This window comes from Euleptes europaea, chromosome 13 (assembly GCF_029931775.1).
Source record: "Euleptes europaea isolate rEulEur1 chromosome 13, rEulEur1.hap1, whole genome shotgun sequence".
NCBI lineage: Eukaryota > Metazoa > Chordata > Lepidosauria > Squamata > Sphaerodactylidae > Euleptes > Euleptes europaea.
The window spans coordinates 27270729-27288113 of record NC_079324.1 but is presented as its reverse complement, the minus strand read 5'-3'; the positions used below and the strand labels follow the sequence as shown (position 1 = coordinate 27288113).

Below are 17385 nucleotides of genomic sequence, written 5' to 3'. Positions count from 1 at the left end.
GAGAGGAAATATGGAATAGCCGTTTGAGAATTGCAGCATCCCTACTTCCTGCTTCAGGTTTTTCAGATTATACAGCACCTGATCCCGGTTGTTTTATATGACAGGATGTGACCAGTTCGTGGCAGGGATAGATCTTGAATCTGGACAGCCCTCTGGTGGCAGAAGAAGGCTCTGATTCTCTAGATGCTCTGATTCTCTTTCACACATCTCAGTAACAATTGCAAAGATCTATAAACATTTCAGCGGACAAGAGAATAATGGCTTAGGGTGAGACAGGGACAGTAAAATCTAGTCTGGAGTTTTATTACCTACCCTTAAATAACCGTTGGTCAACGTTTCCTACAAACTATTCTAGATACGATCCCAAAACAGATACCTGGACGACAGTAGCGCCTTTGAGTGTGCCTCGTGATGCTGTGGGAATCTGTCCTCTTGGAGACAGACTATATGCAGTGGGTGGCTATGATGGACACACATACCTGGATAAGGTAGAATCGTATGATGCCCAAAACAATGAATGGACAGAGGTAATTGCCTGTACTTATCTCTCTACTCACATATATATTCCTACCCATGATCTTAACTTCTGCAACTATACTACATTCAGCTGTCCAAAGGTCTATCCATTCTGCCCTGCTGCCCTTGAACACATGAACACATGAAGCTGCCTTATACTGAATCAGACACTTGGTCCATCCAAGTCAGAATTGTCTACTCAGACCGGCAGCGGCTCTCCAGGGTCTCAGGAAGAGGTCTTTCACATCACCTACTTGCCTGGCCCCTTTAACTGGAGATGCCAGGGATTGAACCTGGGACCTTCTGCATGCCAAGCAGATGCTCTACCACAGAGCCACATCCCCTCCCCTTCTCTCATTACTCCCTTAAACACCTATTTGTTACTACTTTTCCCTTTTCCTATAAGTCCCTTCTCATAATCCACCATTCTCACAAAGTATTTGGTGCAGCCCTGTAGTCCTTCATGCCTTTTGGAAATAGCTTTGATTACATGCAAGCACTTTCACACATATTCTTCTCCTGCTTCCCGTGCCTTGGTTTTCATTACTGATGTATCTTCCTGTGTTGAAACGTAGAATGTAAATTTCTGTTTATTCTCTGTATGAATCTTTCTGGTGAATCTGCATAATTCTACAGTCAGCTTGACATTAACCCCTTTATATATAACACATGCATGGTGAATGTTTCTTATAAACATACTTCATTTGTTAGGATCTGGGATTTACCCCTTTCTGGACATCATTATTTCATCAGCATTAACAAAATAGGTAAGACAAAAGATTTTCCCTTCCAATAGAGCAACTGAAAGTTGCAAGGAATAGTACTCGGAAAGCAAGCTGTGTTCAATTAAAAAATAAGATCTTAAATGAGGACTGATCCTTAGTGTTGAAGGACACAAATCGTAAACATTCACCTTGCTTCTTCCTGATACCCTTCAACAGAACTTTCTCCTTGCCAAACTATTTCCGCTGGTTAGAAATTCGTAAGTTTAGACGAGCTTTCTTATTGGCGAGATGTAATGCCCTAGATTCAGCCGAGAAACAAAGACGATACAATAAAGTTATTGCAGAAGAATGAAAATGTCCATTTTGTTTGGATCAAATAGACTCCTTAGCCCACATTGTTTTAGCATGTCCACAAAATAATATTGCACGAAATAAATATATCACTCCCGGGATAAAACAGCAAAAGACGCTTTCTGAGAAGCGGATACTGCGTTATCTGCTGTCAAACAGATCGGCTAATTGTCTGAGAGATGTGGCAACTTTTCTCTTTATAGTGTCAAGAAAAAAATTAATTCCATTTCCCCTTTTTAAAGTGTGAAGTGGATGATGGCTAGCCAGTGGCTGTTAAATCTAGGGAAAGGAATACAAGAAAATATTGATAAGTGAGTGAGTGAATGAGAGAGAATGCAGATCCTCATTCATTTAGATCAGGGAGTGTTGTGTTGTACTCTGAGAAGCTAACTAGGTACTTTTGATTTCTTAGGAGGTTCCAGTCAACATAGGAAGAGCCGGAGCTTGTGTCGTTGTTGTAAAGCTACCGTGATAGATGTGATGAGATGTGAAACAACACACATCAGCCCAGCTCCAAACAGCAGCATGACAGAAGAGTTACGGAAACATGTTCCTGAACACAGTGTAAACAGCTTTCATTACAGAAGAGGAGATGAAAGGATGAGCCAGGGTGGAGCTGAGCATGAACATAGCCTTGATCTGCATTCCAAAGACAAACTCAGCCCATGTTTCCTCATCATGGTGAAGTTAACCTCACTTTACAGAGAGGAACTGGTTATTCACTGTGCTTTAAAAATAACATTCTAAGCCAGGGTAACTCCAACTCAGTGTCAAGGGAAACCAGATGGTGCAGGTGAAACGAAACACACACATTTGCATATAATTGCTTATCTTGTTCAAGAAATTCATTCTCCTTCTACTACATATGGGAAGAAGAGCCACAGGGAATCCTGAAGAGCCATCCATCCCATAATGTCTGGAAATCCTCTTTTCCCTTCCTTGGAATCAAGAGACAGTGGCCACATATTTCCAAGAATGAGCAATGTGGCAGATCTGATTGTACCCTTCACTATATCACACGACAAAATCATTGGTTATGATTTCAACCATAGGGGAGGGGCATGGGTAAAGCTTTAAGACCTTCTAATGAGATGAAAACCCTTCAGAAGGTGCAGGTTTTAGAGGTGAAGTGAGATCCTTGTGGCATCAAAGATAAAATAGTGCCTAGGTCATCAACGTAGGCAGAAATTCAAATATATTTAGTTATGTAGCTGCACTGTTAACTGGAAAATGACTTTAAGGAATAATGTCCTTCAACCTCTTAAATCCATATTTAAGTCCAGCTTACAACCACGGGCATTTTTTTTTTTAAATATATTTTTGATCTTTACTGAATGTGGATCTGTCCTTCTCTGTCTCTTTCACCAACATGGTTCTGACCTCACCACGGGACTTGGAGATCTCCTGGAATTATTATCTCCAGATGGCAGAGATCAGTTCTCCTGGCAGCTTCTGAGGGTGAAGTCTATGCCACCCCCAAATTTCTAAGAATTTCCCAACATGGAGTTGGCAGCCCTAGGTCAGCTGGTCTTGAAAATTACCAATCCAAGACCAATGTGTTATGGTTAGGGTTGCCAAGCCCCTCTTTGTCACCGGCAGGAGGTTTTGGGGCAGAGCCTGAAGAACACAGGGTTTGGGGAGGGGAGGGACTTCAATGCCATAGAGTCCAATGGCCAAAGTGGCCATTTTCTCCAGGGGAACTGACCTCTATCAGCTGGAGATCAGTTGTAATAGCAGGAGATCTCCATCCACCACCTGCAGGTGGGCAACCCTAATTATGATATGATATGAAAAGCTTCCAGTTCTGTCGGGAAAACAAACGTAAGTACCAAAAAAGGGGGACAAAATATAGCACAAGGTTCCACTCCTTGGCTGGAGCATTCGAGAGTTGCCTGAACGGTACTGTGCTTGGCCCAATAGGTCCAAATTTAAGTAAAGTTAGCAGCTTCCTGGTGCAACTGGTTGAGCATGACCCTCCTAGGCTCTCACCCCACCCTCAAATCAATCTCTATTTGTCATCTTCAGAATTTGTGTTGCATGATGTCTGCTTCTGTAACACAGAGACCAAGTTATTGTGGGCCTTCAGCCCCTGGCAATGTTGGTGTTCCTATGGGAGAGCAAGGTCTATGGGAAAACTTGCAATAGAATGCCTCGGGTCAATCCGAGGAGCAGCATGCCCACGATGCAAATGCGCATGCGCAACTGGAAAGGCTTTCTGCACCTCAACTGAAAGAGCCAGCCAATTGTTCTGCCGAACAGTACAGGGCAATTTGCCTCATTGGCTGTAATGCAGAAAGCAGCCGAGAATGGCTTCTGTGCACGCTGACCTTCCTTAGGAAAGTGCATGGCAGCTCCTTGGCATTGTGGTGTCTATCTCTGTATTACACGTGCGCCACCAGAGATATAAATACAATTTATGACAAAGGGGCAGATGAAGACTCCAAAGGAGAGGAGGAAGAGCCTCTTTTTTTACACGCAGAAGGTCTCAGGGTTCAATGCTTGATATCTCCAAGATCTGAGGTAGCAGATGCTGGGAAAGAAGGCCTTGGAGACCATGGAGACCAATGCTTGTCAGAGCAGAGAATATCAGTTGAGATAATCTGGCTCAGTAAAAGGGTTTTTTTAATGCTTCTGACTGAGTAACTCAAGCTGCTAGGCAGGCCAGCCTCCTCTGGTGTATTGTTTCCCGTTAGTTGTTTCCTGACTTATGATCCTTGAGACATAAGAACTGTCCTGCTGAATCACACCAAGGGTTCACCTAGCCCAGCTTCCCTTTCCAACCATGGCCTTCCAGATGTGAAAAACCAAAGCCTGATGGGTGATGGACTTCCTTTTTGGGGTGTGTCCCGCAGCTGGCTTTTGATATACTGACTCTGAACTCAGAGCTTTCATTTAGCTCTCAGAGCCTTTGGCAGATCTTTCCTGAGCATGCTACTCCCAATGTTCACTTGCATTCCAATACATATCATCAAGTTTCCCAGTGACATTGAGCAGGTAAGGCAAACAATGGCCACGGTGCCAAGAACTGATGGCACCAGCCAAAATGAACACAAGGCTACCTATGACAATTCCAGTGGGAAGTAGAATCTACCTGGTGAGCCAACTGGAATAGTTTAATAGGCCACCTTGCCAAAAAAGGAAATTCAAAAGAATGTTGGAAATCCAGTAATCAATGAAACCATATTGCCTTCTTTGAACACAAAAGGAGATAAATATAATCCAGTACATAGTCTCCTTGAGGAAATACCCCTGAATATACTGATCAATATTCTACAGTCTGCCATGGCTTCAAATACCTGCTTGTGGGCTTCCCTCTGGACAGATGCCAGGTCTCTCACTGTAGCCACTGTTGGAAATGGGATGCTGGACTAGGCGGATCATTGGTCGGATCAAGCATGGCTATCCTTCTATTCTTAGGTAAATAACCCAATTTTTAAAGACTCTGTATAGAGTCCACGTCTATGCCACCAAAGTGAAGCCTAATTTCTTTTAGGAAAAAAAAATCTCATGAGGATGGCAGATAAAATTGGTGCTTTGACAGAAACGCAGCACTGTTATTATCATATTAATTGCATGGTGTCCAGAGAGTCTCTGAATTGTGTTTGCTCACAAACCATCTGTCAGAACATTTTAACCAATTTGGCTTTCCCAGGAATAATCAGTGGATGTTAAGACCTGTTGCCAGTGAGGCATTGATGTAGTTATATTTGCAGAATAGAGCTTACACAGTGAAAATATGTTTATCATATTGGTATGACAAGTCTGTGGCCTTGTACAAGACAGTGTGCTGCATAGCATTATATTATATTAAATGTCACATGTTTACATCTATCTTATATTCTTATAGCAAAGTTGGCCAAATCTGAGGATACTTAAGTCTGGTGACAGGAGCTGTGAATGGGCAAGACAGATCTTTCTACAAACCAGAAAAGGGCCTCATGTTTGAAGAAAAATCTGAAATCTAAAAAAACAAAAACACACAGACACATTGGGGGGTTAAAAAACCAAAAATGATAAAAGGAGCATCTGTAGCTTTAAGCAACAGATTCCCTCAGTAGCTGTTGCTAGGCAACCACAGTATTTCAAGCTTGGTTCTCTCAGTGAAAGGCAGGGGGAGGATGCAGGGCCCTTTCCAGTCCCATTTTAGCCTTTGAAAAAGGACTCATTGGGGCCATGCCTGTGGCTAGGGTTGCCAGCTGCAGGCTGGGAAATTCTTAGAAATTTTGTGGTGGAGTCTGAGGAGGGCACTGTTTGGGAAGGGGAGAGGCCTCAGATGAATATAATGTCACAGAGTCCACCCCTTCAAAGCAGCCATTTTCTCCAGGGGGACAGATGACTATGATCTAGAGTGCAGTTGTAATTCTGGTTCCACCTAGAGGTTGGCAATACTAGGCCTGGAAGCAACCAGTATTATGCTGGGTAATTTGGGACCAGTCACATACTTTCAGCCTAACCTGGTGTGGATAAAAAGAACAAGAGGAGAATAATGTGAGCTGCTTTGGTCTCCCCTATGGAAAAAAGTGTGGTATAAATGAGGTAAATAAATAATAAATATAGCTGAAGATGGGGTGGGGGGCAGATAAAAGGCAGGTTGGTGAATGGCTGAGAAGGAGAAAATGAGGCAAATAAAGAGGTGAAGATACACCTGCCAGGAAAAGAGAAAGAGAAAATAGTATGGGGAGGGGGATACAGGAGAAAGTGAGGTGCCCCCCACAAGTCCGTGAGAGGGTTCCCTACCATGCAAGTGGGCCTGGCCCAGTGGCCAGCACCACACAACTGGGCCACGGTTTTTCTAGGTGGAGGCTACCAGTTGGGGGGGGGAGATAGGGAAGCAGAAGACAGAGGGGCAGATAAAGGGATGTTGGCTGTTGGGTCAGAAGGAGATTGGGTTGCCAACTCCAGGTCAGGAAATTCCTAGAAATTTTTTCGGGGGGAGATTGAGGAGGGTGGGGTTTGAGGAAGGGAGAGACCTCAGAGGGGTATAATGCCATAGACGCCACCCTCCAAATCAGCCATTTCCTCCAGGGGAACTAGGGTTGCCAACCTCTAGGGCAGGATTGGAGATCAATCAGAATTACAATTGCTGTTCAGATGACGGAGATCTATTACCCTGGAAAAAATGGCTGCTTTGGAGGGTGAACTCTATTGCACTATGCACGATACTCCCCAAACCTCACCCTCCCAAAACTTTACCCCCCCCCCAATCTCCAGGAATTTTCCAAACTGGAGCTGGTAATCCTAAGGAGGAACTGTAGTTGGACTAGATGACCTGGTGGACTAGATGACCCTGGTGGTCCCTTCCAACTCTATGATTCTATGAATCTATGATTCTATGATTTTTTTTTAAAATAATGGTAGCCATTGGCATGCCATCTCTGCTAGCAAATACCAGCATAGCATCAATACAATGCTTTAGGATTTGGTGCAAAATTCTGCTGATTTCTCAGGTTGGCCAAGTCTGCAGTATCTTTCATGTCCTTTTATCCTTGTTTGTATGCTGCGTTGTGTGGTCCCGATGTAAACTTGTCCACAGCTGCAAGGTATACGATATACTCCTGCAGAGGTGAGGGGGTCTCTTTTTTCTTTTGCTGATTGTAGCATCTGTTGTATTTTCTTGGTGGGTTTAAACACTGTAGGTTATAGGATGGAAAAACTTTTGAAAAAACATAACCTACAAACAGTGTTTAAACCCACCAAGAAAATACAACAGATGCTACGATCAGCAAAAGAAAAAAGAGACCCTCTCATCTCTGCAGGAGTATATCGTATACCTTGCAGCTGTGGACAAGTTTACATCGGGACCACACAACGCAGCATACAAACAAGGATAAAAGAACATGAAAGATACTGCAGACTTGGCCAACCTGAGAAATCAGCAGTGGCTGAACATGGACTGACCAAGACACTGAAATACTGGACAATTCTACCAACTATTTTGTCAGATTGCACAGAGAAGTAATTGAAATTCATAAACATCAGCACAACTTTAACAGAAGAGAGTTTAAGAATGAATAAGGCTTGGCTTCCTGACCTGAAAACCTCCAGACTAACAAAGACTACAGTCCACAATAGCCATGCAGATTAGCCTTGGATTCCACATGTTAACGGATCACTTCAGGATACAATGGTTCCACATTAACATACCACACCCTCATTAGCACATTATCTTGATACTTACAGGACAATGATTAACACATTACCTTTAATACTTTGCAGGACAATGACTCAGCTCAAACCCAACCCCCTTCTGACTATATATATATTACTCTTCCAACACACTTTGACACTGAGAGAATAGATATCCTTCAGTGTTGCTCCTCTGAAGATGCCTGCCACAGCTGCGGGCGAAACGTCAGGAAAGAAAATACCAAGACCACGGTTACACAGCCTGGATAACCTACGAGAACCAATTGAGAGTTAGTTTGTTGGCCTTAAAAAAATCCAGGCTGCAGGAGACGGTTGGGCTGTAAAGGAGTCCAAACACGGTGAGCATTTAAGGGACAATAATATACACCACTCTCAGAGAAAATGTGAAAAAAATTAACTTCCTAGTTTTCTTCCCAGGGCAACACAAATAAGATCTGACCCCAAAAACAAACAAACACAACAACACTTGAGAGGTTGCAATATGACTGTCATTTTCAGAACAAGATTCTGAATTGCCAGAATTTTAATGTTTAATTAACATTAGTGGCTGTAGCACTTTTGACCACTTCTGAGAGACAGATCAGCACAACTGCGGGGTCTATGAGAAAGGTTGAAATGCTGAATGTGTACATACTTCCCATGATATGCTGCTCATTATCCACTTCTGTACATTTTTATCCCTCTCCTTCCTTCAAGGAGCTCAGGATAGCATGTATGGTTCTCCTGTCCTGTATTTTACCTTCACAGGTAGGTTAGGCTGAGGAAGTCCTGCCAACTGTTTGGAGTTTTTTGAGAAAGTCAACAAACATGTAGATAACAGTGACCTGGTAAGAACATAAGAACATGAGAAAAGCCATGCTGGATCAGACCAAGGCCCATCAAGTTCAGCAGTCTGTTCACACAGTGGCCAACCAGGTGCCTCTAGGAAGCCACAAACAAGACAACTGCCGCAGCACCATCCTGCCTGTGTTCCAAAGCACCTAATATAATAGGCATGCTTCTCTGATACTGAATAGATATGCATCATGACTAGTATTCATTTTGACTACTAGCCATGGATAGCCTTATCACTATAAATAATCATGTGTTTGCTTCCCATCTACTTTGCATGGAAATCAAACGTATACACATATGTCTGCAACGAATTGGATGTACCGGTGCTGGCAAGCAAAGGATGGGTGCCTAATATTTTGTCACAGAAACATTATCTCAGTTGATTATTGCACAATAGATGGTAGCAGACTAAATAGGAAGAGTTTTGGTGTGTAATATGCTAAAACTCTGGGCTCTGTAAATTAATTTTATCCAAATGTGAAATCTAAGTAACTACTTTTTCATTTTGTTTTTCTGCAAGACATGTTTTGCTCTATTCTTCAGTTTCAGCATGATGCTTCCATTTAGAGTTGTTAGCTATGGATAGCCTTATCCTCCATGAATATGTCCACTCCCCTCTTAAAGCCTTCCAAGTTGGCAGCCATCACCACATCCTGGGGCAGGGAATTCCACAATTTAACAATTTAGCTATATGATATACTTGGACTTTCCAAAGCCTTTTGACAAGTTAGGTCATCCTCCTGAGTAAGCTTAGCAGTCACTGGACAAGAGGATAGGTCCTCTCATGGATTAAAAATTTGATAATGGCACACAGCAGAGAGTAGTAATAAATGGACCGTTCCTGCAATAGAGGGAAGTAAGCAGTGGGGTCCCACAAGGATTGGTCTTGGGGTATGTGCTATTTAATTGGTACACAACCTGGAATTGGGGGTGAGCAGCGTAGTGGCCAGGTTTGCAGATGACACAAAATTATTCAGGATAGTGAAAATCAAGACCAATAGTGAAGGGCTCCAGAAGGCTCTCTGTAAACTGAGTGGTCATCAGTGTGGCAAAGGAAGTTCCACTTAGGTAAGTGTAAAGTGATGCATTCTGAAACAAAAAAATCCCAACTTTAAGTATATGTTAATGGGGTCAGAACTTGCTGAGATGGAGAGGAAAAGAGACCTTGGGGTCGTACTGGATAGCTCATTGAAAATGTCAACCCAGTGTGCTGCAGCAGTGAGAAAGGCAAAATCTATGCTAGGGATTTATTAGGATAGGGACTGGAAATAAAACACCCCAAATGTCTCTTTATAGATCTATTGTGCAGCCTCATTTGGAATACTGTGTGCAGTTCTCATCACAGGATCTCTAAAAGAACACTGAAGAACTGGAAAAAGTACAGAAGAGGGCAACCAATATGGTTAAGGAGTTGGAGCACATTCCCTATGAGGAAAAGCTGAAGAGTCTGCGACTTTTCACTTTAGAGAAAACGCAACTAAGGGGGGACATGATATCTGTTTTAAGTGCCATCAAGCCACTTCTGACTCATGGCGACACTATCAATCATTGTCTCCAAAGCATCCTATCGTTAACAGCCTTGCTCAGGTCTTGCAAACTGAGGGCTGTGGCTTCCTTGATAGAGTCAATCCATCTCATGTTGGGTCTTCCTCTTTTCCTGCTGCCTTCACCTTTTCCTAGCATGATTGTCTTTTCCAGTGACTCTAGTCTTCTCATAATGTGATCAAAGTACTCTAGCCTCATGCAGAGGAGGTCCGGCCTACTCACCAGCAATCCGGTTCCTCTTTGGGTCAAAAGTCACCAAATGTTTTCCTAAGAAAATCCAAAACACCCACTGGATCACCAGCCATTAGAGATCAGTTCACCTGGAGAAAATGGCTGCTTCGGCGATTGGACTCTATGGCATTGAAGTCCCTCCCCAAACCCCGCCCTCTTCAGGCTCTGCCCCCAAAACCTCCTGCCGGTGGCGAAGAGGGACCTGGCAACCCTATTTAAACTGCTAACAGTGTGGCAATTAGCAAAACCAAGCAGGAGTGAATACTTCATCTCCTGTTGCTATGCTCCCCCCATCTGTATTGAGACCACGCACATTTGCAATTTCCATTTTCTCTTTGCATTCTCTATCAAACCATAGATTTCCATTTAAAAAATATATGGAGACCTGTGATATCATTTGGGCCTCACCTGCATGCCAAAAGAATAGATCTGTGTATTTCCCACCCCAAAAGGATTACTTTGTCAAGCAATGACCACTGGGGCCTATGGGAATCCATGACAAATTATACAACCCAAGTTTCAAAAGACCAAATCATTTGTACCTTGACATTGGCAATCCTCCCATTAAAACCGATTACAACGTAATCTGTCATTCCAGTCTTAAACAAATATTCATTGATTGGCTCATTTAACACATCGGGCATACCTACACAATGTCATTCAGATAGATTGTGTTTGTTTCATATAAGAGACGTCGCCAAAGGAACAAGTGTTCTCCATCAGCCAGATAATCTATGGCATGCATTGTAGGGAGAGATTTGTTAATGACACCTACCCAGTTACAATGATTTTCTGTAGCAAACAAAGCCACTGCCAATCTTTGTCGAGGCCAGGTCTGACTGCATCAAATCTGCCTGCCAGTTCCAACCCTGCAGCTTCTAGTCGGTTTCACTGTGGCCTTTTATGCAGGGCTGTTTCCTCGCGGCTGCCCCCACCAGCTGCTTCAGGGCTTTCTTTAGACCATGTATGCCTTTGACTCCCTCTCCCATAATACTAGAATGCGAGGTCATCTATTGAAGATGGAGGGTGACAGATTCAAAACAGATAAAAGGAAGTATTTTTTCACACAACACATAGTTAAATTGTGGAACTCCCTGCCCCAAGATGTGGTGATGGCTGCAAACTTGGAAGGCTTTAAGAGGAGAGTGGACATATTCATGGAGGAGAGAGGCATTCATGGCTATTAGTTAAACTGGATACTAGTCATGCTGCATACCTATTCTTTCTAGTATCAGAGGAGCATGCCTATTATATTAGGTGCGGTGGAACACAGGCAGGATGGTGCTGCTGCACTCGTCTGGTTTGTGGGCTTCCTAGAGGCACCTGGTTTGGCCACTGTGTGAACAGACTGCTGGACTTGATGGGCCTTGGTCTGACCCAGCAGGGCCATTCTTATGTTCTTATGACTCCCATCAGAGGTTGCCTCGCTCTCCCCACACGTTTTGCCCACATTTTCTAGATTCTGGCTAAAACAGCATCTGGAAAAACCCGGGCCAAACGTGCGGGGAGAGCAAGGTGACCTCTGACGGGCAGAAAAGGCATACATAATCTTTCTTTCTTTCTTTCTTTTCTTTTTTAAAAAAAATAGTTTTATTGAAGTATACAAAATATTACAGAATATGCCAAAGTATACAAAGGAACATAGTACACAAAAAAGAAAGTGAAGGGGGAAAAAAGAAAAGAAAAAGTGAAATATAAAACAATACAGAAACTGGCTTCCAACTCTCCTCATACAGAACAGAATATTATATATGTTATTTCTTTTGTGAATAACTTTGATTTTATCTGTTTTACTTTAATTGTTATTCAGTTATTTTCATTTTTAGTCTACAGTTTAGGAAGTTTAGATTCTAAAACCTAAGGTCATTTTTCTATCCCTAAAATACTGATTTATATATATTGACCATCCAGTCTGTATTAAAGGCAGGCATAATCAAAAGGAAGCCCCAAAGCCGTCGGCGGGGGCGACAGCGGGGAAACGACCCTGCTTAAAAGGCTTGAGAGTTGAACAGCCCCTTTCTGGACTTCAGGGATATTTCTTGCGATACAAGCTTCGCTCAGAAGATGGTGCTGTCTGATCATCTTTAAAACATCCATAGCGCTTAACAAAATAGCTTGCTGTCGGAGTTGGACTACATGGAAAAACATAAAAATGCATAAAATAAAGTAGATTCAGCATCTTCCCTCGCTGCTCTCTTCATTTGGGGTTTCTCCCCCCCCCCCCCCAAATAGCAGTTGACGGGGTAGCTCCACTCTCACGTTTTGCCTCAGTGGTTGACTGGCTCTGGCTGCTTCCCGGGGGCTCCTATCTTTCTCCCCTCCTGCTCCTGCAGCCGTTGCAAATTCTGAGCATGGATCTCCAAATTCATTCCACATTCTCCAGCTGCTGTTGGAGTACAGTTCTTCCCATTCACTAGGCTAGCTAGTTGGCTTGTAAAAAAACATTTCAACAGAATAAGCCGAATACCAACCAGAGTAGGCTGTGTGATTAGAATGCAAACTGACTCGATGCTGATTTCTTTTCATCATATTTCCCTATACTACAGTTATTTAGGACACAGTGAAAGCTAACAGTGGAATAAACACTGCAGGCAGTATGGCAAGAAATAAAATGGGAAGTGTATGGAGCCTGTACAGTAGCTTGGCTGCATCTGCACTACAGCGTATCAGTGCTAGGACCGCTAATTCTCATGGGATCCTGGGACCTGTAGTTTGGTGAGTTACTAAGGTTGTGAACAGGCCAGGAACAAAAACTTCCTCTCCCTTTAGCAGAGGTGTAATATGCAGAAATGAGAAGCAGAAGCTTTTTATCGCCTATTGATAGCTGCCGTTCAAACTGTTATTAAAGGGACAGCTAGAGGGGCCAGTTTAAAACTTGGAAACCTTATGAGGGTCTCACAAAAAATCTTGGGAACTTTACTTTGATGAATTGCTGGGAAGTTCTGGTTGGAGATTGTAATCTCCCCTCTCAGACAATTCCCCAATTTTCCTCGGAAGGGGGAATAATCTCTATCCATCATTCTGTTCTTGCAGTCCATTATACATAGGGTTACCAGGTCCCTCATCACTACTGGTGGAAGGTTTTTGGGGCAGAGCCTGAGGAGGGTGGGGTTTGGGGAAGGGAGGGACTTCAATGCCACAGAGTCCAATTGCCAAAGCAGCCATTTTCTCCAGGTGAACTGATGTCTATTGGCTGGAGATCCGTTGTAATAGCAGGAGATCTCCAGCTACTACCTGGAGCTTCAGATACTTCTGAAACCATCACCACCACCCCAGAAACTTCAGCCACTTCAGAACAAGGCAGCCTGTTTGTAAAGTGAGATATCTAAACTGTAAAAAACCCAAAATTGCATTGGTTGCCAGTGTATTCCCAGTCACCATTCAGATGTGCTGGCTTTGACTGATAAAACTCTACACAGCTTGGGACCCAGGCCTCAGAAGGATCTCCTACTCTCAGAATAACATGCCTGATCTTTAGCATTATCTTCTGAGGGTTTCCTCTGGGTGGGCCTGCCCTCTAAGTTCGGTGGGGACAGGGCTTTCTCTGTGATGGTACCCTTCACAAAAACACTCAGTTGCTGCCGACCATGTTCTCCTTTAGGCATCAAGTAATTTATTTATTTATTGGACTTTTATGCTGCCCTTTCCTGACCAGGTCAGGCTCCAAGAGGCTCACAACCAGTTTCGCCACAATTAAAATCCAACCGCAATGTCAAATTAAAACTATAACATGACTTAAAAAAAAAAAAAATCCAGGCGCCCTCAAACCAAAAGCAGCACGAAATGACAACAGCGGGAAACCTTACAGAGGGAAGTATAAGGGAATAAACATATTCCGACAGAGGATAAATTAATGAGAAAAAAAATCCAGCAAATAATAAAAGGAAGGGATGGAAGGGAGGCCAGCAAGGTGGAAACCGTCACTTTCCTAAACAGCAGGCCTGGCAGAATAGCTCGGTTTTACAGGCCCTGACAACTTTCTTTCCCTGGGTATTTTGTGTGTGTTTTTAAGCACTACTCTTCAGGTTGCCAACTCTAGGTTGGGAAATTCTTGGCAATTTGGTGGTGGAGCCTGGGGAGGGCAGGGTGTGGGGAGGGAAGGAACCTCAGCAGTGCTAGACAATGTCAGAGGAAGTCCTTGGCCTCTATGCTCTGTTTGTTGGCTCTCCAGGGCTGCTGTATGAAACAGGATTATGAACTACATGGACCATTGGCTTGATCTAGCAGGGTTCTTCTTATGTTCTTGTCTGCTCCCAAAAGCCCTACCTCCCCTCATACACTCCCAGTGACCCCAACTCCATGCCCAGAAGATCCCCAAGATGCCCTCCCTCTCATGATCTGCCTAAGGTTGTAGAATCAGCATTGCTGACAGATGGCCATCTAGCCTCTGCTTAAAAACCTCCAGGGAAGGAGAGCTCACTACCTCCCGAGGAAGCCTGTTCCACTGAGGAGCCACTCTAACTGTTAGAAAATTCTTCCTAATGTCTAGACGGAAACTCTTTTGATTTAATTTCAACCTGATGCTTCTGGTCCGACCAGAAAACAACTCGGCGCCATCCTCTATATGGATTGCATCTTGTGGATGCTCCCAGGAAAAAGAAGAGGGAAAGAAACCAAGTTAGGGTGTACAACAGAGGATCTCCTCCTTGAGGCTCTCTCACACTAACATCAGCTTTACTTCAGAGGAACTAGTTAGATCAATACATCCTTGCACATCTACTCCTATTCTTTGCCATAACCAATTAAGCGCATTGATCTCCGAGGACCTCTGGGGCAGGCCGAGTTGTTCAGCTTGTTTTTGAGTGCACTTTACTATTCATTAAACATGACTGTAAAATCCAGTCGTCTCATTACTAGGATGTAATTGGATTTTACTCACAATGAAGCTGGAGGAATGTAGCGATAATGAAGTCTTCCTTTCCCACCTCTCCCCCTTTCTTCCCCAAACCCATTCGGACCATTTTGAAAGGGGCAGGAAAGCACTAAAGGTTAAAGCGGAGGCAAGTGAAAGTGGCAGCTTGTGAACCTAGAAAGACATAACTTCCCCCTAGGAGAGAAGGGCTTATTTCTATTCCCACTGTCTTCAAAAGACAGACTTCTGTCTCTAAAAACTAAAGGCATTCAAGAAGGTTTCAAATCCCAAACACAACTGCAAGCTAACCTATGCGTGAGATTGACGGTTGGTGATCTGGGGTTGCAAAGCTGCCGCTGGCAAACCCCTGGAGAAATCAGGAAGTGGGGGGACACCAGGGGAGATGGGATAGACAGTTGGTAGAGATGACAATAGGGATGCCAGCCTCCAGGTGGGACCTGGGGATCCCCTGGAATTACACCTCATCTCTAGACTACAGAGAGCAGTTCCTCTAGAGAAAATGGATGCTATGGAGGGTGGACTCTATGGCATTGTACCCCACTGAGGTCCCTGTCCTCCCCAGGCTCCATCCCCAAATCTCCAGGAATGTCCCAACCTGGATCTTGCAATCCTACCCCTATCCCCCACTGGTGGTCTGGGAGGACCTGGCAACCCTAGATGACAATGTGTATGTGTGGGGGAAATGTTGTTGGCTTCTGAGCAGCTGCCCGGTTTCAGTTGCAGTTGAGAATAGGGTTGCTAGGCCTCCCACTATGGTGTTAGGCTTCTCACCAGCAACCCTTGTTGCTTGTTCCTGCTGCTTCAAAAACCGGTATTGTGTTAGGATTGCCTGGTCCCTCTTTGCCAGCGGTGGGAGGTTTTTTGGGCGGAGCCTGAGAAGGGCAGGGTTTGGGGACGGGATGGACTTCAGTGCTATAGAGTTCAATTGTCAAAACGGCCATTTTCTCCAGGTGAACTGATTTTCTCCAGGTGAACCCTATGCTGCACACAATATAGAGTTGCCAACCTCCAGTACCGGAGTCTCCCGGTCTCCCGCCCTATGGGGCGAAGATTACTACAGCCTGTTGTGCGTACTGGCTATGGACTGGACGCTTGCTTAGGATCACACCATGATTTCAGTGAAGGAACCTTTGCGCCCAACCACAGCTTCTACTCTTCACCCTTATATGGGGTGTGTTAGTACTTCGGTCCCTTTTCGCTTTGTTTGTATGTATAAGAAGTTGAAACATTTGTAAATGTAATTCTTTAATATATACTGTAAATATTGTAAGCACTATAGTGATAAGACTAAGAATATAAGATTTGAAAATCATATAAAATTGTTACTGATTTATTTGTGGTGAGCCCATGTGCTGCCTTTTTCCTTAAACCTCCAGGTACTAGCTGGATATCTCCTGCTATTACGACTGATCTCCAGCCAATAGGGATCAGTTCCCCTGGAGAAAATGGCCGCTTTGGCAATTGGACTCTGTCATTACAGTCCCTCCCCTCCCCAAACCCTGCCCTCTTCAGACTCCACCTCCAAACCTCCCGTCAGTGGCGAAGAGGAACCTGGCAATCCTAACCACACAGGGCTGTTGCAGGAATAAAACGAAGGAAGGGAGAGCCATGTAGTCTGGTGTGAGCACTTGAAGAAGAAGAAGAATAGTTGGTTTTTATATGCCAACTTTCTCTGCTACTTAAGGAAGAATCAAACCGGCTTACAATCACCTTCCCTTCCCCTCCCCACAACAAACACCCTGTGAGGTAGGTGAGGCTGAGAGAGAATGACTTGCCCAAGGTCACCCAGCTGGATTTGCGTGTAGGAGTGGGGAAACAAATCCAGATTAGCCTCCGCCGCTCATGTGGAGGAGCGGGGAATCAAACCCGGCTCTCCAGATCAGGCTCCACCGCTCCAAACCACCACTCTTAACCACTACACCATGCTGGCTCTCTTGGGAGGGAGGGAGGAACTTAAAAAATGTACTAAATCAATAAGGAAGAAGCAACAGCTGTGGCAGCAGTGTCAGGGTGACCTCGAGGACACAAACATATGCTCTCCCCCTGCGTGGGTATGGCTAATGTGTTGTATTTTTAATAATTTTGAAAGCCACTTTAAAGCCACCCCCCACCCACATACCTTATGGAAAAGCAGAGGGGGGAAAAAAGATCTCCGACATAAGG

The 17385-nt window shown here is 44.1% G+C and overlaps 1 protein-coding gene across 1 annotated transcript in view; it reads left to right on the top strand.

Moving 5' to 3' along the window:
- KLHL4 (kelch like family member 4) overlaps positions 1-2090 on the top strand; it is a 59119-nt gene extending 57029 nt beyond the window's left edge. Inside the window, exons 10-11 of the mRNA XM_056859359.1 lie at positions 356-527; positions 2005-2090. Of these exons, the coding sequence (XP_056715337.1) occupies positions 356-527; positions 2005-2064 (232 nt within the window). The 3' untranslated portion in view covers positions 2065-2090. The remainder of the gene's footprint in view (positions 1-355; positions 528-2004) is intronic.
- Positions 2091-17385: the final 15295 nt, after the last annotated feature.